Source organism: Ostrinia nubilalis, chromosome 16 (assembly GCF_963855985.1).
Source record: "Ostrinia nubilalis chromosome 16, ilOstNubi1.1, whole genome shotgun sequence".
NCBI lineage: Eukaryota > Metazoa > Arthropoda > Insecta > Lepidoptera > Crambidae > Ostrinia > Ostrinia nubilalis.
The window spans coordinates 14519306-14543078 of NC_087103.1; the positions used below are offsets into that span (position 1 = coordinate 14519306).

The 23773-nt window shown below is 39.8% G+C and overlaps 1 protein-coding gene across 2 annotated transcripts; it reads left to right on the forward strand.

Annotated features, from left to right (window-relative positions):
* The first annotated feature begins 2804 nt into the window (after positions 1-2804).
* LOC135079438 (poly(A) RNA polymerase gld-2 homolog A-like) lies at positions 2805-23399 on the forward strand. Of its 2 annotated transcripts, XM_063974098.1 has the most exons (8): positions 2805-3163; positions 3237-3558; positions 6881-7093; positions 7714-7832; positions 12547-12724; positions 18238-18369; positions 21314-21442; positions 23213-23399. In XM_063974098.1, the coding sequence occupies exons 2-8, from the start codon at positions 3252-3254 to the stop codon at positions 23335-23337; spliced, it is 1203 nt and encodes a 400-aa protein (XP_063830168.1). In that variant the 5' UTR covers positions 2805-3163; positions 3237-3251; the 3' UTR covers positions 23338-23399. The 2 variants fall into 2 exon arrangements, with proteins under 2 accessions (XP_063830168.1, XP_063830169.1); XM_063974099.1 differs by lacking the exons at positions 21314-21442; positions 23213-23399 and adding an exon at positions 21180-21274.
* The last annotated feature ends 374 nt before the right edge of the window (positions 23400-23773 follow it).

Here is a 23773-nt window from a genome sequence, read left to right on the forward strand (position 1 = left end):
ATAAATGTATTTATTGTAAGTTTAGCTTGCGTTTAAGGGCCAGTGTTGGAAAGTTAGAAACTTTTTGGTTAAACGCAAGCATATTTGAATATTTGAATTTGGCACTCCGCTGTCAATGTAAGGTTTCCAGACTTCTGGATCAATCACTCGATCTCATGTAGTCTCTGTGTGCTGTATGTTCTAAAATAAATCCGTGGTAATCTTCGTGGTCTTTTCCTTCTTACGCTCCAAACTCCAACAAAGCTAAACAGAATTCATCGTGAAAATTGGGATGTAAATAACATTTGATTTTTTAGTACAGTTACTATGGTAGTAAAGAACAAGTAAACACACATTTTTGGGCGTATAACCTAACATTTCATACCAAAGTCTAAATAATTTGTCCTTTACGCCCTTAGATTATCTAAACAAATATTTTAAAAATCTACAATGAGAGGATATTAAAATAACTGAAAAGGTAAATTTATTAGATGTTTCTTATTGTATTTAAGTATGTGCGTTTGGAACAAACGAAAGAAATAAAAAATCATCAAAAATATGTAATAAATAAAACAATTTTAGAGTGTAACATTTATGTGATTTGTACATATAAAATGATGACATCTACCCACATCGGGTAAAGTAATGTTGCTTTTTATTATTTCTCATATTTGAAGAAACTAGATATTTGTCAGGGAAAAAGATAATTTTAAAAGATGATTTAAGAAAATGAAAACATGCTATAAAATAACGTATTACCTAATTAAGGTAGGATAGTCATCATAAAAATTGAAAAAATGAAAAAGTTACATTTGTTAAGAATATTATGAAAAAAAAGTCACATTACTGTAGTACCTCAACGGCCGGTTCACGCATGTCTCCGTTTTACTGTTTCGTTTTATCGTGTACGTTTTTTTTTGTCAAGTACAATAACATAAAACGGTATAGTAAAACGGAGACATGTGTGAACCGGCCGTAAGGTGTCATTATTTTGTATGCACATTGCACAAATCACAAAAATGCTACATTTTACAATTGTTTTTAATGATTTCCTAGTAATTTTGACTAACGCCCTCGGTCAAAACTACTTTTGGGTTTTGACTGTAATAATTATAATAAATAAGTATAGTTTCTAAAGTTATTTGGATCAGCTAATAAAATATAACTAGCAGGAAAAATATTTACACAACATGGGAAAATATAGTGTCAGTTGAGACTTCAATCTACTAAAAAGCGTGAATGCACTTTTTTCGAAGTTATATTTTTATACTACAAAATAATTGGCTTTTAAAAACGGTATTATGTAGGAGTAAAGTAAGTGGATGTACTTTACTGGAATGAAAAACTTCCTACTTGTAATCTTACTTACCTTACCTTTCTACTTTTGTACCAAGTACAATAACATAATTTGTAGCTACTATGAATAATAATGTTTAATCTATTTAGAATTTAGAATAACTAGATTGGTTTTCCTTTGTCCTTAATAATTCTATCCTATCTGCATTATCATAAGGTCAACTGGTTGACAGACTGCCCTATGGAATTAAGTCCGCCATTTGTAGTTTTTCGAGTTTAGAATTAATAATGATGAAATAAATAAATCAAATCAATTTGGTTTCGGCTTTTCGTAAAAAGTAGACATTTAAGAAGTTTTATTTAAAAGCGTCATAATATTTATTTTCTAAATTCGCTCTTATATCGGAAATGGTATCTTCTAGTTCGAAGATATCAAAACTTTTGCTTAAATAGTTTCTAAAATTGTGTGCATTAAATTATGAAGCTACGAAAAATCATTTTATTTCATTAAAAACAAACATAATTCATTTAAATATGTGAAGAAATGGTATATTACATATCAAATACCATAAAACATTAAATATTTAAGCTAAATTATCAAATTTTCCTTGCATAATACCTTACCTGGATGTTCCGTTTACGACCTATGAAAACCTATAAAACTATGTAAATTGTCATTTATTACCTTGGTTTTGTAGTTTTGTAAAATAAAAATAGACTTACGTCCTGAGCAACTTGCCTAGGACGAATATTTGAGGGGCGTAAAGGTCTTTTTAATGTAATTTTGAGGGCGTAAAGGAAATCTATCTCAGTAAATACAGCTCTAGTCCAATTTTTCAATACCTCTTCGGAAAATGCTGTGAATTCTAAGCACTTTCTTCTTAGGTCATATTTTAATAGCTCGAAAAACAAAAAAGTTACTGTCGAATAAAAAAATAAAAAATCGTTTTTTGCTTCTCCTGAAAAGTCTTACTTTGTCCTTTACGACCTTTGAGCCCAGAGGTATCGATATTACCTTTTGAAACTATGTTACAGAATAATCTCGAGTTAGAGAAAATAATCTTTAACTGTTCGTCAGTAAAGTTCAAAATTATTCAGATCAAAGTCGTTTGACGATTTATCTTGTCAAGAAGATTATTATGATTGATAAACTAAAACCTTGTTGGTTCAACCTGCCATTATTATTTCTATTAAATAAAAAAAAACTATTGTCAATTGGTCAATGTCATCATTGCATTGCACTGATGGGATAGAAATATAAACAAGCAAAACCTTATTCGTTAGCAAACGTCATATTTATTTAAATGTTAGTAGCACTGTTTCTTGTACTGTTATGTTGGCAGGTTTGACTCTTACGGTACCTAGTGCAAGCGAAAACCGACACTAAGGTGACGAACCTTTTCATTCCGCGACTGTACTTCGTAAATATTCAATAAAATAATATTTTAAAACATTTTAATAAAACCTCAATGCTGGTTTAAAATGGAATGGAACACCAATTTTCAAATGAAAAAAAAATAAAATCACGTGTGACGTTTAGTAATATCCGTCAGATGTCGCTAATGTAGCTCAAAAGTCATGGCGGATCTTTTTCATTAGATTTTACTGATTTGCCGTAATTCGTGGGTAGATTTATTATTACCGGCGTCGAAATAATTATAGCTCGTTCTATTCGTACGGTGAGAGCCCAGTTACACGCGCATCATTATCAGCCAAGTTCCGCCACCGACTCAGTGAAGACGTTTTTGACGGATCGTCTCGAATTTCGGTGGGTCAAGATAAATAGATATTCGACGTCGCACCGTACTCTAATTGAAATAATACGCCTAATATGACGCAGTAGACGCCCAGAAGCGTCACTCCAACGTGTTTACGGATTGAGGGACAGGTCGGTATGGTAAAGAAATATTCTGGTACATTCGCCGGTTTTCAAATGCCTAATAACCTGTTCTCGCCGGCAGATCGAGGAGGCAGCTATGAACGAGGGAGCGCCTATGATGTACCATGGAAACGGGGGCTTCGGAGGGCCGGGGCCCATGTACATGGTTGCGGGAGTGGACAGACAGCCTCGGCATTACCCACTGGAGGTGCTGCAGGTGATGGGAGGCCCCGGGGCGCGCGGCGGGGGCTCGCCGGGCCCCGGCCAGGTCACCCCGCGTCGGTGGCAGCAGCGCCGCGACCGACAGACCAATAACAAAGGGGACAACACAGCATTTGGATATGAATCTGATGATTCCAGTTTGTCAAGCAATGCATCTGGATCCAACAAATCAGGGGAAAAAGGTGAGTTGTTTTCACTTTGATAGAAACAAGTGAAGGTAGCTTATCAATTTTGATGTAAGGCCATAGAAGAGAAATGTTTTTGCAGTTCCCTAAAATAATACACTGAAACATAAACTGAATTAGGACTACCCTCTTGAGTGTTTGTAATTAATAATATTTACACAGGTTGCCTCATAACCAAGCCATTTAACTGTTTATTCAGTTTAATACTGGCTTGTTTTGTTCCAATTGTATAAATTGTATAGAAATAAAAACACTTGGAGAAGAATTACTTGTTCTACCTTCACATTTAGTTAATAAAAATTAAAACAGTTATAAATGATAACTGACATTAATTTTCAAAATACCTGCTATCTAAAAGCTCTATTTTAATGGATGAAATAGAAGCAACTAAGTCAATAGATGGTCTTCTATGAGTGGCATTTATGATGATAAATTAGTTTTAGATTGTCTACCAAATAGTCACTATTGAGGCTATTAGAAATTCATAGTTTCTTTTAGTTGATATTGCTTTTTTCTTTTTATCATATCGTATCATATCATTAACTTTATTTATTTTTTATTGAATTATTTACTGTAATTTAAAATTGTCTGGTATTACAATGTTTATTCTTTAAGTCATGTCATAACTTCTGAGCATATTAATGAGTAAGCATGAAGTTTGACCTACTGACCTATTTGAAATAGAAAATTAGGAATTTTATCCTAATTTGGAAAAAGAAACTCAATTGCCTTATAAAATTGATTTTTTTAACAAAATTCTGAAAGTTTATCACATTTTTTATTTTGATATTTGCATAGTTTAACCAGGTTATTTTAAATCTGCATAATACCATACTGCTACTAAATTTATATGTACTGTGCTCCCAATATTGTGTTAAACAAGCATTCGCAATTTACACTAGAGTACTGAGATAAGTTAACATTAGATAACATGTAAATAACATTTACAGATGTAACCTTGTGAGATAGATATCAAATACACTCGACAGCAAATAAATCGCACCACCCGCGACAAGCACTTTCAAACGTATGCATCCCCACTTCACACCAATATTGGTACCATTCAAAAGCCTAGTTCTAAACTTCATATCATTATAGGAAAGGTTTTTACCCCAAAAATGTTTCTTTAGAAGGATCCAGAGTCACTTCTTCAAAAAATAGATAGTTACGCTTGAGCCAACTTTTATGGCTATAAAACTGTTAAGTTGGGATTAATCGCTATCCATCTGTTAAAGAGGACACGTGTGATCATTATTTGGTTTTATAACCATAAAATTTGGTCTAATTGATCCCAGAGGTGAGCCCAAAGTGAGGTCTTTTTTCAAGTCACATTTATGGTATATGTTAATCATTTATTAAGAAATTAAATGTGTTTTTCTTTAAGGATATTTATTGGGCTTTCAAATAACACCAATATTGTTGGGGCACCATTATTGTGTCAAAAGAAAATCTTTAAAGTTCGCGTCGCGGGTGGTGCGATTTATTTGCTGTCGAGTGTAGATTGTAGTTACAAATAAATACAATTCAGTCAGACTGTTAAGCTGAAGGAATGTACGTCTTATTTAAAGAATACAGCAAAGTATAGTTGAATACATAGAAATAATATCCTTATAGTAAATCACATCTTAATAATGGCAATAGCTATTGAAAAACCACATAATTGTGAATGCATGAATCTGTATATTTGGGCAATTTCTTTATTATCACCTAACTTGTCTCGGTTGTTTCCAAGTGTTAAATATTGGAATGTAGGATGGACGGTTAACGTGCGCTTTCGACGCTGTCGGGTCATTAGCAGCTTTCAAGGCTACTGAATTAAGCCTCTTGTATGTACGGCACGTACGTTTTCTTCAGCGGCGTTGCGTGGCTGAGCGTCGCTACTCAGTAATTTATTTGTCTGTTGGCAATTGTAATATTTATTGAAAAATGTAACACAATTTGACCGCCAATGAAAAGTCCAGTAGCTTAGGTTTAGCTAGAGCTGGGGCGAATTTTAATTTTTAACTCATGAACCTGTTGCCAGCAGGAGAAACAGTCGTAGCTGGGCATAAACTTGTTCATCTGTCAATCGTCAATTAACGTTTTATCACGTGTTTAACGGATTAACGTTAACTTGCGTTAAACCTTCCGAAATGTAAGGTTTTAACGGATTAGCGATTAACGAAGTGAACCACATATTTGATTAGCGATGCTCAGCACAGCATTGGGAGGAGCTAGATCTTTACTTAGTTAAGTTTAGGCTGACGCGAGGATACTTAAATTAAAACGGTTAAGCTGCGTTTCCACCAGAGATGTGCGAGGATGCGTAGCGAGGGATGTGTTTGTAAAGAACAAATAGAATCGCTTCATTTACCTCGTCTCGGTAAAGACGTATCCTCGCACACCTCTGGTGCAAACGCAGCCTTAGCGACTGTCGCTGACAGTCGCCTTGCTTGCGATAGTGGTAGGCCACTATCGCAAGCAGTCGCCGACATAATGTCGCTCGACTGTGAGCTCAAGTAGACGGGAAAGTAAACAGTCATTATTATCCTGTGGGAGGAGCATTTAGATGTGGAGTGTAGACCTGAAAAGTAAACAAATCGCACCACCACCCATGGTTTTCACGGCATACGAACCAAATTTCGGGAGAGCACGTGGATACTTGCTCTGGGCTCCTTTCCCCGGGCGCTATGAGCTACTCTCCCCGTTCTGGGGCTGCTACTATAGTCTGGTCCGTGAGCACGTAGAATCTTGTCCAATGACCCCAAGCTACCCATCCTTATTGCTCGCGCGTAATTATGTAGCTATCGCGCTCGTACACTCACTGCGGGTGCCAGTCGCACAGTCGCGACAGCAATATAATTACGCGCGAGCGATAAGGATGGGTAGCTAGGGGTCATTGGACAAAATTCTACGTGCTCACGGACCGGGCTTTAGTACAAAAACGGGTGGCACCCTATGGCACCGAAGTGTTCGGGGCCGTATCGCTGAAAAGTAAACAGTCGTTGTCGCGTTCCCTGCAGGCGAAGCAGCATCGCGCAGTTCGGAACGCAGCAGCGGCAGCGGTTAGAGCGCGGGCAAGCTGGCTTTATTAACGAACGTCGCTAATTAGCATAATATATCAGGGAGCAGCCTTAGGTGCTGGCGTAGACCCGGGAAGCGCTCCTGGATCTGTCAATAGACCGTATAGGCCGCGGCCTAGGGGCGGCAGATTTCAGATGACGCTTACTCGATTTCAGAAGATAAAAGTTAAATAAAGGTCCAACCCCACTAGCCTACGGGCGGCAAAACTGTAAATCCGCCACTGCCGGGAAGTAAAACTGTATCGTTTTCCCTGCAGGCGAAGCAGCATCGCGTAGTTCAGAACGCAGCAGCGGCAGCGGGTCGAGCACGGGCGGGCAAGCTGGCTGGTCGGGCTCCCGCGAGTGGCGCGAGTGGCGCTCCCGGCGCGCCCGCGAGCCGCACGCGCGGCCGCGTCGCATCGCGCCGGAGCGGTATCTCAACGCGTCATACCCGTTCCAGGTCAAGTTCACGCCGGATGACTTGCTCACTGGTAACTATAAATGTTTAATCAGATTGAAATGTATAACATTACTATGAGGTCTCACAGTGCGCGTGGACGCACTCGGTCACGCGACCCAATCGTAGAGCTAGAGTAAATACAAATGAGTAGTAACACACTGACAAATTCGGCGCAACCACGACTGGCTCCCCGATAATCCACGATAAAATTTGTCAGTGTGTGCGTGCGCGCCGCATACGTATTTGCAAGCTCACATACAAACCGCGCTCGGTGCGTTTCTATGAAAATAACCTACTCATTTGTATTTACTCTGGTAGAGCTCTATTCAACGCTGTCCGTTCGATTTGCTGCTTCACTTAAGCAAGAGTCGTTTGTGAATACGGAAGTAAATCTTACCAAGTTACATAGACGATACACAAACTGTGTCACTCACGCTAGGCTATGCCTGTCTTGTATTTGGTTTTCACTTCAACAACATATTATGTTCTCTCTAAGAAGCTACCAACAGCACTTCCAAATGTTCCTCTAAGTTTATAGATTCATGAAAAAATCGATTAAATATTATTTACTATCAAAGTCTAATCTAAGAAGAACTATCGGTAGATATAATTTTAATGATTACTTCACTAAGTATTGTGTTATTGTCCCAGGATCAAAATGGGACACACTGTCGCAAGAGATGTGGGACAAGTTCGTCAAGTCGCAGCAGACGGAGGAGACCTTCAGGAAGAAGATGAACCTGTGGCGGTACCTGTACATTACTATTAAGGTAACTGACATCACAATTTTAACCGGCTTTTAATGTTATTGTTGAGCATCTAGTTTAGTGTAAACTTGTTGGTAAATGATAAAATAAAATAAGCCGCCTTTAACGACCTGTTAAAAACTGGTTACGATTTGCGCTAGCGGTGCACTCTGGCGGCAAAACATTGCAGTAATATTCCCTATAGTCTTTTTCACGTAAGATGATCCGTATGACACTTCAAGGTTATCCATATTACGCATACTACATATGCAGAATATTTTTGAAAAAATATTTGTATTTTATTAGCAATACATATAATAAAAAAAAAATAACTACCTTGTCTTGAAATATATAGTGAAATCTGAGTCTATTGATTATATTTTAATTAAATACGATGTAAAAATATTTTTTATTTAATGTACGCAATGTGTGAAACGGAATAGATTTAGTGCTGGGGTATTTCTTGTATAATAAAATCGATTATTTCCGCGTTTCATTAATCGATTGAAGTGAATACTTAGTTATTAAAAACATCACAAAAATCAACTATATTTTTCGATTATTGACTTTAATAAACGCATTAAAAATAAATTAATAGTTTTTAATTTAAAGAAACAGAACCAGTACTTTTTAGGGATCGTTTTTTTCGAACACGAACCATGAAATTTGAGTATTATCAATAAAAAATTGTTACAATAAAATTTGTAATTAAAAAAACATGTTTTTTGTTAAATAACACCTATACAAAATATTTCTCTAAAAGTAGGTTTTACTAACTCTTCGAAAAAAATCGATAGATAAATCGCTATGGTTTAGTTATGTGACATCTCTAAATCTTTCAAACTCGAAACGTCATACGGATCATCTTAGGTGAAAAAGACTATAACAACCTTATGAAATCTGCCAGCTGTATACCTGTTTCAATTGTTTATTAAAATCTACACAGCAGGACCATATTAAGCATCAATTTATCATTAATTTGTAAAGTAATTGATGACTAATTAGATAAGCCATGACAGATGAAGTTGATTTTAGTTTAAATAATAATAAATTCCTTTAAATAAATTCCTGTTTATCTCATTGTAGTGATTTATTGTAAAAGTGGGCGTGGCTGTCGTTACTAAATCTTTAATTTGACTAAATAACATTTCATACCAGTTGCTCACTGAACATAGGTTTTGCTTTTTCATGCGTCCATTTTGGATCTCTTGAAAAAGAATTGAACATCCATTTTAATTTTGTCTTATTACCGACATTAAAGACTGACGTAACATTACATCACACGTCCTTGCCACCGTTTGCCAGAGTGAAACAATCAAGATATTTCCGTATTTCTTCGATATTTACATTTCACGTGCTCACGTTTATGACGCAGCAATCGTATTCTGTCGGTGATTCAAAACGCGTAATGTTTATATTGGGCCGTGTGTAAATATACGTCATCGCGGTAATCGGTTTGAAATCGCCGATGTGACGTGTTGCACAGGCGCTGGAATTAGATCAAATAAATCGTGCTACGAAAACCAATCATGGTATTTTGATTCTAAACAATACATTACACGGTAGCTATAGACAATCTTTGGATCTTTGGTTTGAATCAGTCGGGTGACGTTAAAAAGTAATTCGGTAGATTTGGAGGGTGCGCTAAGCTGTCTAATGAGGATCATTTCGATTTTTAGCTGTGAATGCAGATTTATAGGGCTAAGAAATCCTTAATACACAGTCCAAAAATTTTTGTTCTACGACAAAAATTGACGAAGTTATGGCCAAATTACTAAAAAAGTTCACTGACCGCCCGGCGCGGGACCGTTGACGTCACTGTATCCGATCCGAACGCTGCCGGCGTACTGCGTGGATAGAAAATATTTTTTTCTAGCCAAACTATCAGTTTGAGAGAAAAACTTGTAATGACATTTTTCATCAGAATAAAGTAAGCTATCGATAGGTAATTTTAAAAATAGAAATTGTGAAAAATAACGCAAAAAATCTATACGCTCATACGATTCAATGGAACGCAGAGACGCGATTGGGGTCTCTGCGGTGGTATATTTGGCGATTTATTCAAATAAAGTGTTCATAAGTGTTGTTAGAGTCATAACTTCTTCCAAGTAAAATATAAAAATGTATAAGTAATAATTTATTTACTTCTAATAATAAGGTATAGCTGAGGCAGATACACTCTGCCTAGGCTACAAGACATTGCTATGAAGATCATTTCGATGTACACGCAATACCTACCTGTTATTTAGTTTTTCTGAGTTAAACCTACGTACCTACCTATCTATTCGCCGTTCCCATGGGCGGGCCAGCTGCTGCAGGAAAGGACAGCTGCTCCCTCCTGGAAATCTATTTAATCTTAGCCTAGAAGCTGGGTATGACTTCCCCGCCCCCCTCCTCTCCCCAGGTCATAAGCTGGGCATGACTTCCCTCTCGGCCAGAAGTTGGGTATGATTTACCCCCCCCCCCAGGCCCGAAACTGGGTATGACTTGACCCCTCCCTCTCCCCCCAGGCCAGAAGCTGGGTAAGGCTTGACCCTCCCCCCAGGCCATAAGCATAAGCTGGATGTGACTCCCCTTCGGCCAGAAGCTGGGTATGACACCCCCCCCCCCATGCCAGAAAAGCCAGAAACTGGGTATGACTTTACCCCCCCCCCCTCCCCCCAGGCCAGAAGCTGGGTAAGGCTAGAAGCCCATAGAACTGGTTATGACTTGACCCCCCCCCCCTCCCCCAGGCCAGAAGCTGGGTATTACATACCCGCCCCCCCAGGCCAGAAATTGGGTAAGGCTAGCCCCTCCCCCCAGCCCATAGAAACTGGTTATGACTTGACCCCCCCCCCCCATCCCCCAGGCCAGAAGCTGGGTAAGGCTAGCTCCTCCCCCCAGCCCATAAGCATAAGCTGGGTATGACTCCCCCTAGGCCAGAAGCTGGGTATTACATACCCACCCTCCCCCCAGGCTAGAAACTGGGTAAGGCTAGCCCCTCCCCCCAGCCCATAGAAACTGGTTATGACTTGGACCCCCCCCCCACCCCACCCCCTCCCGCAGGCCAGAAGCTGGGTAAGGCTAGCCCCTTCCCCCAGTCCATAAGCATAAGCTAGGTATGACTCCCCCTCGGCCAGAAGCTGGGTATGACTTACCCCCCCCCCCCCCCCAGGCCAGAAACTGGGCATGACTTGCCTCTCCCCCCGTCCCACCAAGGCCAGAAGCTGGGTAAGGCTTGCCCCTCCCCCCAGGCTATAAGCTGGGTATGACTTATCCCCCCCCCCCCCAGGCCAGAAACTGGGTATTATTAGCATAATATTATGTATTATTATGTTCAATACAAACATTTTTATTTATTTATAATCATTAAGTTACACTCACCCCAACCGCGTCTCCGCATTGCATCGAATCCTATGAAAATGTGGTTTTTGGACATAGCGATACTTAATTTTCACAATTTTATTTTTTAAAATTACTGGTCGATAGGTTACTTTATTTTGATGAATAAATGTTATTAAAAGTTTTTTTCTAAAACTGATGGTTTAGCTGGAAAAAAATATTTTCCATCCCAATAGTACGCCGGCTGCGCTCGATTCGGATATAATGACGTCACGCGGCCCTGCGTACGTTGACTTTTAGCGGCAAAAACGGCCTATGTTTATTACTTAATATCTTCGTAAGTAATGGTCCGATTTGGATAATTCAAAAAGATATATCTTTCTTATGTCTTAAAGATTAACGTAAATACTAGTTTTATTGAATTTTCTACAACAGTACTGATCCTCATTGAGGCATCTAAGACGATTTGGCGGCTTATAATACACTCAACATCAAATAATCCGCACCTTCCGCGACGCGAACTATAAAGATTTTCTTCTGACACAATTATGGTACCCCAACAATATTGGTGTTATTTGAAAGCCCAATAAATATCCTTAAAGAAAAATACATTTCATTTCTAAATAAATTATTAACATGTACCATAAATATGACTTGAAAATAGACCTCACTTTGGGCTCACCTCTGGGATCAATTAGACCAGTTTTTATGGTTATAAAACCAAATAAAGATCTCACGTGTCCTCTTTAACAGATGGATAGCGATTAATCCCAACTTAACAGTTTTATAGTCATAAAAAATAGCTATAGCGTAACTACCTATTTTTTGAAGAAGTGACTTTGGATCCTTGTAAAGACACATTTTTGGGGTAAAAACCTTTCCCTTAATGAAATGAAGTTTAGAACTAGGCTTTCAAATGGTACCAATGTTGGTGGGAAGTGGGGATGCATACGTTTGATAAGTGCTTGTCGCGGGAGGTGCGATTTATTTGATGCCGAGTGTATTCTGCCACGCGATAGAAAAGAAATACAAAGATATTTTCACCTAACATTTGTCAGATTCCTTTTTTGTCAGGATAATGCTTTATTGACAGCCCGGATATGACGCGTGCCAAAGTAAACGTGGCTATGAAACCTTTATGCTCACTGTCCACGGAGGCGTAGCTTCAAAGACGCATGTTCGTCATTTTACTCTTGGACCACAACTGTTTCTGTTTCTAGCTTACACATTTATGAAACTGTCAATCAAGCTCCTTTTCAAAGTGTATAACAACGTAGAAGTGCTTTTTTTTTTGGAAAAAATAAATATAAGTATTGTTGTTATAAATTATTTTATTATTTTCTATCTTGGACGAATAAATACCGTGGGAATTAGAACGGGATGTTAATTCCTACATAAATTATTGATGTTGTTGCAGTCGATATTCCCGCGCTACGGGCTGTACGTGGTGGGCTCGACGATGTCGGGCTTCGGCCTGGAGTCCTCCGACATGGACCTCTGCCTCTACGTGCGCCCGCTGGACAACGTGGAGCCCCGGGCACATGCCCTGCTGCATCTCAACTACATCCTGGGATATATCCGCAGCTTTGATCCCGGTGAGCAAATACAAAAGAGTCCTGTGCGCCCGGACTACACTCAAACAACATGGAGGTTGCACCTTCACTACATCCTTAGCTTTGATCCCGGTGAGTATAGCAGCCCGAGCTCCCGGACTACACGGCTTCGGGCTGGAGTCCTCCGACATGGAATAGTGTTCCCGGGGCCTATAGGCTTTTAGGCCTAAAATTAAGCCTATTTAGTTCTTTTTTTGGCCATGATAGACTACTAGGCTTTTAAAAGGCTACTCATTATAAAAAGCCTATAGGTTTTAAAAACACCTGTAGGCCTAAAATAGCATTTTAGGCTTTATTTCCGACTACAGTCTTTTTCGAGTAGTAGGCTTATTATAAGGCTATAGCCATAATTCAGGCTTTGGCTTCGTATGAATGAAACAAAGTATTTTTGTATTGCATTTATTTTCTAATTAAATAAAAACGTTATGCAAAATATACAGGGTGTTAGGTAAATGGGTATATGAGCCGACACTAGCCCATGTAAACATGGTCATATAAATGGTATGGTGAAGTCAGAAAATCGATATCTTCATTTTAATTATTTTAATTTTCATACAAATCGGATTTTATAAAATTTATTTTGTATGAAAATTAAAAAAATTAAAATGATGATATCAAATATCTGACTTCACCATACCATTTATATGACCATGTTAACATGGGCTAGTGTCGGCTCATATACCCATTTACCTAACACCCTGTATAATTTCTTTTTTGATATATTTTTTTTAATAAAATTTAACTTATTTCTTGCTTTTTAGTTAACTAATTATTACCTTGATGTTACCACCGAAGGTAGGCAGTACATTGAGACCATATTCTTCATGTCTAGTGTAAAATAATATTCCCTACAAAATACAGGTTACCAGCAGTGGACGTCATTTGGCTGAAACGAACGAATGAACGAACAGATTACCATATCGGCAACCTAAAAAGACCTTAAACCGTCAGCCCACCTTAAAAACATGAAAGAATACAACTATTGGTCTATTTGTACCTATAATATTTAAATAATTATCCTCCAACTCCTAAGCATTAAGTAGTTTTACCTTCTATCATCAGCTCATCAATAATTATGAGATCATGATTAATTCCAGGAGCGAATACTTGAATAACTTAAAAAGTTTGAAAAACGATATACGTGCCTATAAAATTTGAGGGTTGCCCTCGATTTCCCTAGGATCCCATCATCAGATCCTGACTTGGTAACAATGGGACCACCTCAGAAGTGTACCCTATCGAACAAAAAAATAATTTTGAAAATTGGTCCACAAAATTGACGGAGTAATCGGTGAACATACATAGAAAAAAAATACATACAGTCGAATATAACCTCTTCCTTTTTTGAAGTCGGTTAAAAATAAATAAAATAGACCTAGCCTAAAGGACTAAAAACCTTTATAGGCTTTTTAGCCTTTCAAGCCTTTTAAATATGCGCCTAGCCTACAAAAAGGCTAAAAGCCTATAGTAATCTGGTGGACAAAAAAAAGGCTATGAAAAAGGCCTAGCCTAAAGGCCTAAAAGACTTTTTAGGCTTTTTTCCCGCTGTAGCCCCTAATTCATAGGCTAGCCTTAAAAAAAAGCCTAAAAGCCTATAGGCCTCGGGAACACTACTCTGCCTCTACGTGCGCCCGCTCGACAACGTGGAGCCCCGGGCACATGCCCTACTGCATCTCAACTACATCCTGGGATATATCCGTAGTTTTGATCCTGGTGAGCAAATACAAATACTTTATTTGAGGGTCCTGGGCGCCCGGACTATGCTCGGACACAACGTGGAAGTCGTAACTTAAGGCCGGGTAGCAGAGAAAATGGCGAAAATGAGGTTTTCATTTTTCATTTTTGAGGTACTAAACAGTAAAATTAAAGGCTAAGATTTTTATTGGGCATAGTTGAGGATATTTTCGAGGGCTATTAACGGATGGAAACACGATTTGATGAAGTTGACTCGATAGAATAAATTCCCAAAGTTACCTCTATTCGTTTTCTATTTATGGTTTTATTTTTAAAATAAGCGATTTGAGATTCTAAATCTTTTACTAAACTAAAGTTCAGAAATAACTTGAGGGCTTTTAACGGATGAAATTTTTATATTGCGTCTTATTTAGTTACTATGTTAAAAAATGTGGAAAAAATCGTCCATGACGGCTTGGACAATCTCAATCAGTCGCGCGGTGGCGCTTACGGAGGACGGACGCGTGTCAGTTTTTTGGCCGTGACAGTTCGCGATTTGTCAATATTTTTGACAATGATGACTTTGATGAGTCACAGTATAATAATATCAGTGTTACTGGAGAAAGCTTAAATTTTTGGTAATTAAAAATTATCAATTTTGTCTACCTATTGAAATGGCAATGCCAGATTTTGTATGGAAGGTGGCGTCTTTTTTTTTTCGCGCGGCCATCGACCAAACTTTATTTTTTGATTACAAAATGGTGTAATAAACCAAACTTATTATTGCGTGTATACCTCTAAACTCAGTCTGAACTGAGTTACGAGCATTAGAAGTTTGATGATTTTCATACTAGATTTGCTTTTTGCGCGCAAGTTTTGTAAGAAATTGCAACAAAATATTGCGCAATTTTTTTATTGCGCTGATTTTGCTGCATACTGATGTCTGGAGCCTTTAATAGATGGTATTGTTTGTTTACACATACAATGTCACTATTTTGTTGCAATTTCTTACAAAACTTGAGCGCAAAAAGCAAATTTAGTATGAAAATCATCAAACTTCTAATGCTCGTAACTCACTTCAGACTGAGTTTAGAGGTATACATGTCATAGTAAGTTTGGTTTATTACACTATTTTGTAATCAAAAAACAAGGTTTGGTCGATGGCCGCGCGAAAAAAAAAAGACGCCAATTTCCGACATTGTCTTTTAAATCGTTCGCATCCTTTTAAACGAAGACTCTACTCATGATACATTGTACATTCCTCAAATATGAGACAAAACCAATGAGTTAAAATTACATTTTAATAGTACCTATAGCCCGACCAGGAACATAAAAACCCTCGCCATGTTGCGGAAAACTAATGGTACTAATTTCTTTTAATGGCAACAGTAACTGAAAACTTCATTGTCATGTCACCTTGCATGTCAGTCTATTGCTGTCAAAGTGTAAACAAACTTTATTTTAAATGTGCGCAATTGATTTTGTGAATTAAATTGCTAAAATCTTTTTATAGTCGTGAAAGAAAAGTGGTTCACAATGTGTTAAAGTATTTGTCGAAGAGAAATACTAAGGGTTCGGACAATATTTTCATTGAATAATGTTTCCGACAAAGGTTGTCAAATTGACTGACATGTTTATCGTATAGTACAGTCCACTATGAAAATTAGCTGTGGTTTGTTTCAACTACCTATTTTTAAAAAAATTGTCACTCGTGTTGAATTTTATGGAATTGGGAAAGAAGTACCGAGTTTGAAGCGTTCATGAGCAGATATTGCAGTTGAATATTCAAGTTCTGAATTTGATTATTGATGAATAATAAAATAAATCCTACCAGCTCGATTGATGGTTTTATTTCATTTATTTAAACCAGGTTACCTATAATAATATTTTTTCGTTAATTTATGAAAATATCGAATTAGCCCGTAATCCTGAATCCTGATACATAAAGTTAGCCTATTAATTTAACACAGGTACGACTGTACTCAGTGTTGCACTATCAAATGCAATTGACGCGCCTCTATGCCAGGGTTTTTATGTTCCTGGTCAGGCTATACATACAATCGTCTTACACTCTTTAGAAGAGCACACTGATACAAATAAATAATAAAAATACTGTCTAAGGTCTGTAGCTAAAGGTCTAAGCTGTAAGATAGAAGAATCTTCTAGCCAAAAAGATGGCAGATGCAGCAGATGTCAACGGATTAAAAACTGGAGTTCATGTGACTCCTTGTAGACTTGAGTGTCTAGAGCGTCCCTTCCTCCACCATGCGTAAGAATTTTCACAAAAATACTGTCTAAGGTCTGTAGCTAAAGGTCTAAGCCGTAAGACAGAAGAATCTTATAGCCAAAAACATGGCAGATGCAGCATATATCAACGGATTTAAGACTGGACTGGCACCACCTTGCAATGTCATCCTCTCATTGTTATTTGTAATGTAAATTATTATTAAAATGTATTTTAAAAATAAAATGTTCGTTTTATTATTTCAATAATCTGACCTCTCAACTCAACTACACTACACAAACACCTTTGTTCGCAACTGTGCTGACGAAACCTCGATATTATACCGTTTTTTTAAGATGGCAAGCTTTTTGCTGCGGTAATGCACTCCAGGTAACCGTGTGTGATGCTTATTGCTCATAGTGATTTTCGATACAGAGCCCCGTACATACGTTATACATAAATTATGGAAAGAAAACACCCAGACCAATACAAACAAATATGTATGCAATTTTAGTATGATATTTTTATTTATTAATAAACAAAAAGACTGAACAAAATTGATGCGTGTACTGATTAATGTAATTAACCACATGCAAAGCTTTGTGAATTGCAACAACTATAATTTATTATCCAAGCTCTAAATAATCGCTACTACGAGTAACTGATCATAAAATGTTTTTCCAATCGCTCAAGCTCCCGAGGATCTACCGATAGGTCGGGTGACGTAATCTTGAAATTCTTCTAGCCGGCGCGGAACTTCCGGAAGGTAGGGTGACGCCACGGCTCTTTGAATCGTGTTTACTTTGGCAGTTATATTCTATATTTATTCGATTCCAAAATATATTCCCAAAAATTTTGAAAGTTGTTTTAATTTGTATCACTTGGATATGATTTGTATTAGAAAGTGCTGTGAGTGTGACGCTTGAACGGAAGGAAGTCAACCTAACCAACTGCGTATTTCTAAACTGCGTATTTCTATACTGTGTAGCCGCGAGAGCTCTTTGGCGCGCTGTCTTCGGCGAAGTATTGCGCGCGCAGATTTTGACAGCGCGAAATACCTACTTTAGCAGAAATACCAAGCCTTAACTACATCCGCGGCTACGACCCCAGTGAGTAATTTCAAGTTTCTTATTACTCTGTGCGCCCGGACTATACATTTGTTCACCACGTGGAAGCTGCATCTCAACAACATACACAACATATCCACAGCTTTGAACCTGGTAAGTTAAAATTATTTATAACTGTAGCCTTTAGTTTGTCCTATGCACCCGGACTACACTCGGATACGACGTGGACGCTTCACATGTAACTGATCAAAATTAAATGAGTTCAAATTCTTTACAACTGTCGTCGTAGTACTGCTGTACTATAGCCATGTACGCCCGGACTATACATACGGACACCTGCAACATAACCTCCTCAGCTAAAGCATCTCAGTGAAAACTGTACTGTATGTATACTCGTAAAAACGTGCACTATTGGCAGTAAAATGTCAACTGTCAAGATGATACTGAGTGGGTGACCTCTTTGGCAACATTTTTTTCTTTTCTTTCTTTCTATGAGTAATATAATTGACAAAAGTTTTCGTATTGTCCAGGCGCAGAGCTGATCCAGGCCAAGGTGCCGATCCTGAAGTTCCGCGACGCGCGCAACGGGCTGCACGTCGACCTCAACTGCAACAACGTCGTCGGCATCCGCAACACCAACCTGCTCTACTCATACTCCAGAAGTTAGTACTCTCATGGATAGGTATGTTAGCGATTCTTGTAGTGAAAGCGTAAGCGCTCCTGCACAAGACGCCGCCACCGCGCCCCTACACTGTTCATACGCGCCGCGTAAAGCCCGCCGCCGCGCCGTCAAAGCATAATTTCGCCGGCGGCGCAGAATAAATAGTAGTACAGGTACAGAAGGATTACTCCGCAAGACGATTTAAATAAATGCAAGTCTTGCTACGACGCGATACAGTGGAATTCAGCTCGCACAGCACTACGTACCTACAATTATATTCACCTACAAGTTTTGTCTCTTTCTATCGCGTGCCTCTGAACTCTTCTTACGCTGTTAGGGTTGCTGTCTAGTGAAAAAATAATTAATCTACTTATTTGTAATGACCTACGTATGTAGGTAAGTATGCATTCATTATGGTAAACCTTGGGCCTTTGTCCATCAGTGGACGTCATTTGGCTGAAACGAACGAACGCATTCTGAGCAGTAGTCATAGTAGGTTAGGTTCCTATACTATCCTAAGAATTATTGATTACCTACATGGCCAACATACCTTTCAGCATCTTTGGGAAGCGAAAAAAAAGATAAATCCGGTAGATTTCTTTTCGAATTTAAACACCCGAACGCGGCACAATAATATTTCTTTCTCTTTATGTCCATTTTTAAATAATACTTCGATCATAGAATTAGGTACATACTACAACGCACGTCAGCGTCCTGACGGGCGCGCGCGTGACACTCGACTGATATAATACCCGCCGGCGGGGCGCTTCGCTGTAGGTAATTATCGGATGTACCGCGCGGAGTGAGCCAGGCCTGCCGGCGGCGCGGCAGCGGGCTTCACGCGGCGCGTACAAACAGTGTAAAAACGCGGCGGCGGCGTCGTGTGGAGGAGCGCTAAGGAGTGTGAGCCTCCTAGCAAATGCATTTTGGTTCCGCATTAAGGGCGTTGATGAGCCAGTTTCTCTCCGTTCTCGTAGGCAAGCGCCGGGCAGGATAAAAAGGTCTCTCTACTTTTTCTTCTCCTTTCGACTTTTTGGAATTGAAATTTCAGATTGAGAAAAAAAAAATTTTGTGAGAAAATATTAAATTTTTCCTCAAAAGTCGCTTTTTTGTTGGTGGTGGAACAACTGCTTTTGTCGCTGTCTCGTCGGTGGTAAAACTATAAAAATTGCATAGTACATAAACTACACATTTTCATAGTTTCAAGTAGTTGATCTATGTCTATTTAAAAAATAAATACATAGATGTTTCTATCTCTAATCGCTTCTCGTTGATTGTTGGCAGTGGAATTAGTGTATTTCGCCAACACATCCTTGTGATAGAGACAATCGAAGTTCTAATAATAATCAATCTAAAGTATCAACACTCTTTTGTCTCTATTAACTTTTAGTTCATTGTCGACAATTTATAGAACAAGTGCATTTCGCCGAATCGTATCTATCTCTACTCGCTTCCCATTCACCGTCGGCAGTAGACCAAATACCTGCAAAACCTGAATAAAGGCTTCCACAGACCAAACGCGGGTCAGAAGCAGTGCGGGTCAGTTGCAGCGCGGCTGAGGCACAATGAAAGCAGCGCAGTTTCAAAGCAGTTGCAACGCGGGCGGTTGTCAAAAATTTAAATATAGATGACCCACGCTGAACTGTCCCACCGAACTCAATGATAGGGGGCGCTAACATCGTTCAACTATATGGTTTCCAACATGGCAAAAATCGGAACCAGCGATCCGGTATTGACGGTGGCGCCCCACTGTCAATGTCATGCATAGGACAGTTCAGTATTTTGGAACTATATTCGAAAACCGGCCGCCATAGTAATACAACAGCGCGGGCCCGCGCTCGCGCCGCTTCTGTCCCGCACCCGCGCCGCCTCGTTTGTCGTTCGGCAGTTGCAGTGCGGCGCGGTTGGAGCGCGGGCCCGCGTTCAGGTGTGACACATTTCAAAGAGTTTCTTGTATTACAACTTGCGCGGGCCCGCATTCAAACTGCCCTGCGTTTGGTCTGCCCAAGGCTTTAGTTCCTAACCATCATATTTATACAGGGTGGAAACGATAAGTGATCTCACTCGATTATTTCTAAACTATACAAGATATCAATAAACTAGTTACTGATCCTGAAAGTGCTTCATGAGCTCTATCAAACGGTATTAATAATAGGTTACAGAATAAACTGGATCTATCCGAAAATTCAATGTTTTCAGCTTCCATACATTTGGTAAAGTCACATTATTTTAAAAACTACACATGATATCGTAAAACTGATTACTGATTCTAAAAGTGCTTTGCAAGCTCTATCCAATGGTATCAATAATAGGTTACATAATAAACTGGATCTATCCAAAAATTCAATGTTTACTTCTTTCATACATTTAGTACCACCACAGTCATGACACTCATCTCTTGACAATATTATAGCAAGTAAAGCCTAAAACCAATGTTTTCCATGAATAATTTTAAATAAGAATACAATTTACGAGATTATTTTAAGAGTTTATTATTAAATAAAAAAAATACTCTTCTAATATTGTTGTCTGGCATACATTTAGTATGGAAGCTGGAAACAGTGAATTTTCAAATAGATCCAGTTTATTCTGTAACCTATTATTGGTACCGTTTGAAAGAGCTCATAAAGCACTTTCAGGATCAGTAACCAGTTTTTCAATATATTGTATAGTTTAGGAATAATCGAGTGAGGTCACTTAACGTTTCCACCCTGTAGAGATGTTTTTACATTCGCAGTGGACTGGCGCGTTACCTTCACACCCTAAATAAGTCCTAACTACCATAAACATAGAGTTACATTTGCTTCGCAGTGGACTGGCGCGTGCGGCCGCTGGTGGCGCTGACGAAGACTCTATTCTCATTCACCGTCGGCAGTACACCAAATACCTGCACAACCTGAATAAGTCCTAAGCACCATAAACATAAAGTTGCATTTGCTTCGCAGTGGACTGGCGCGTGCGGCCGCTGGTGGCGCTGACGAAGCTGTGGGCGCAGGCGCACGACATCAACGACGCGCGCCAGCGCACGCTCTCCTCCTACTCGCTCACGCTCATGGTCATACACTTCCTGCAGTGTGAGTATTCGTATATCGTTCGTCGTATCGTCGGCACATAGTACGCAGAACTGACGGCCGATGGGGCAGCAAGGTTCTGGAATGGAGGCCACGTACCGGAAAACGCAGCGTAGGACGTCCACCCACAAGGTGGACCGATGACCTGATAAAGGTAGCGGGAAGGCGCTGGATGCAGGCCGCTACCAACCGTGCGATGTGGAAGTCATTGGGGGAGGCCTATGTTCAGCAGTGGACGTCCTGTGGCTGAAATGATGATGATGATGAGTATTCGTATTCGTCGTATTTCGTTTCAGCCAAATGACGTCCACTGCTGGACAAAGGCCTCCCCCAAGGTTTTCCACAATGAACGGTCCTGCGCTGCCCGCATCCAGGCTCTTCCCGCGACCTTTACCAGATCGTCGGTCCACCTAGTAGGAGGCCTGCCCACGCTACGTCTTCCAGCCCGTGGTCGCCACTCGAGAACTTTCCTGCCCCAGCAGTGTGAGTACTGATATTTTATACACTGGGAGGGAATATCCCTGACCTGTATTATTACACACTGGACATGCTGTCTCCATTCAAAAGACAGCCAATTTTGTGTGCCAATATGAAACGCCACCACGATTGCGAAGTGAATAAATAAATATGAATATGATTGTCCCGAGAACTAATTTTGACGTGCCGCGCTGGTAGGGCAAAAAAATAATGAGACATGACATTTCTATACATTGTATAGGCTCCATAAGAGCATTTGATGATTTATAAGTAACTAATTTAATTAGGTAGTTTACACAAATAAAGATAATTTTGATTTTGACGTACATTGTATGGAGTAACCATAGGAGTAAGCGAGTAAGAACATCACTAATTTTGGTTTCATGGACAATCATATTATCTGCCTACAGTATGGCCTACAGCGCCAAAATGGCGAAACTCAAATAGGCACAAAAATATTATCACAGCAGCCAGTCCAATGTGGTAATATTACAGGTCAGTGAGGAATTTGTACGTTTTTGCAACCTTAACAAAGCTCAAAAAATGTCATTGGTTTTCAACCGTATCTTCACAGCATATGGTTCAAATTGATGTGTGCTCTATCTATAGCTACCAGAGCCTAGTTAAGGGTTTATTTATTTATTACTGTGTTCCGCTTGAACGAGGGAGGCACTGAAGTTTCGTCCAAACCATATTTTTCATGGTGGTAATCACTGCGCGTGCATAAGTCAAAACACACTATTCCAGAGGTTCACCAGGAAAATGTACGGACACTGTGTCCGCGTTTGCAGATAAAATCGTGCTTTTGACGTTATTGTTTTTCAAAATGGTGTACATTTTTCCTTGTGAACGTCTGGAATAGTGTACACTTTTGCACGTGTTTTGATTTGGCTGAAGCTTTATGCGTTTTACGTGGACGTGCCGCTCACGATTGCAACGCAGTGGATCGACCGGTGTTAACCTGAAATCGTTCCGTTGTTACGATACGTTTGTTTATACACGTGTGTAATATTATTTTATGGACTATTTATTTACATTATGTATGTATCTACAGTAAGTACACATAATATTCACATCATTATATTTATAAAAATATAATAATTGTAGAATAGTAGAATATTTCTTTATTATTGATTTTGAGTAGAATTTACACAAAACACTTATAGTTATGCAGAGCGTTGTCTCCTGGTACAGGCAATCATACGCCTAAAAGGAGGCTTCGTCTATTAGTATTTATGTAAGCCTTTATAAAGAAATAAAGAATTTTGAATTTATTTATTATTATTACCTTGGCAGGCGGCACAGTCCCAGCGGTTTTACCTCGCGGGCTGGAAGCGGGCGAGGCGCGGCGGCCGCACAACCGCGCCTCGCTGGCCGAGCTGTTCCTGCACATGCTGCGCTACTACGCGGACTTCCCGTGAGTACCTCACTCCCCGCTGTATGCCCCGCGGGCTGCAGGCGGGCGAGGCGCGGCGGCCGCACAACCGCGCCTCGCTGGCCGAGCTGTTCCTGCACATGCTGCGCTACTACGCGGACTTCCCGTGAGTACCTCACTCCCCGCTGTATGCCCCGCGGGCTGCAGGCGGGCGAGGCGCGGCGGCCGCACAACCGCGCCTCGCTGGCCGAGCTGTTCCTGCACATGCTGCGCTACTACGCGGACTTCCCGTGAGTACCTCACTCCCCGCTGTATGCCCCGCGGGCTGCAGGCGGGCGAGGCGCGGCGGCCGCACAACCGCGCCTCGCTGGCCGAGCTGTTCCTGCACATGCTGCGCTACTACGCGGACTTCCCGTGAGTACCTCACTCCCCGCTGTATGCCCCGCGGGCTGCAGGCGGGCGAGGCGCGGCGGCCGCACAAC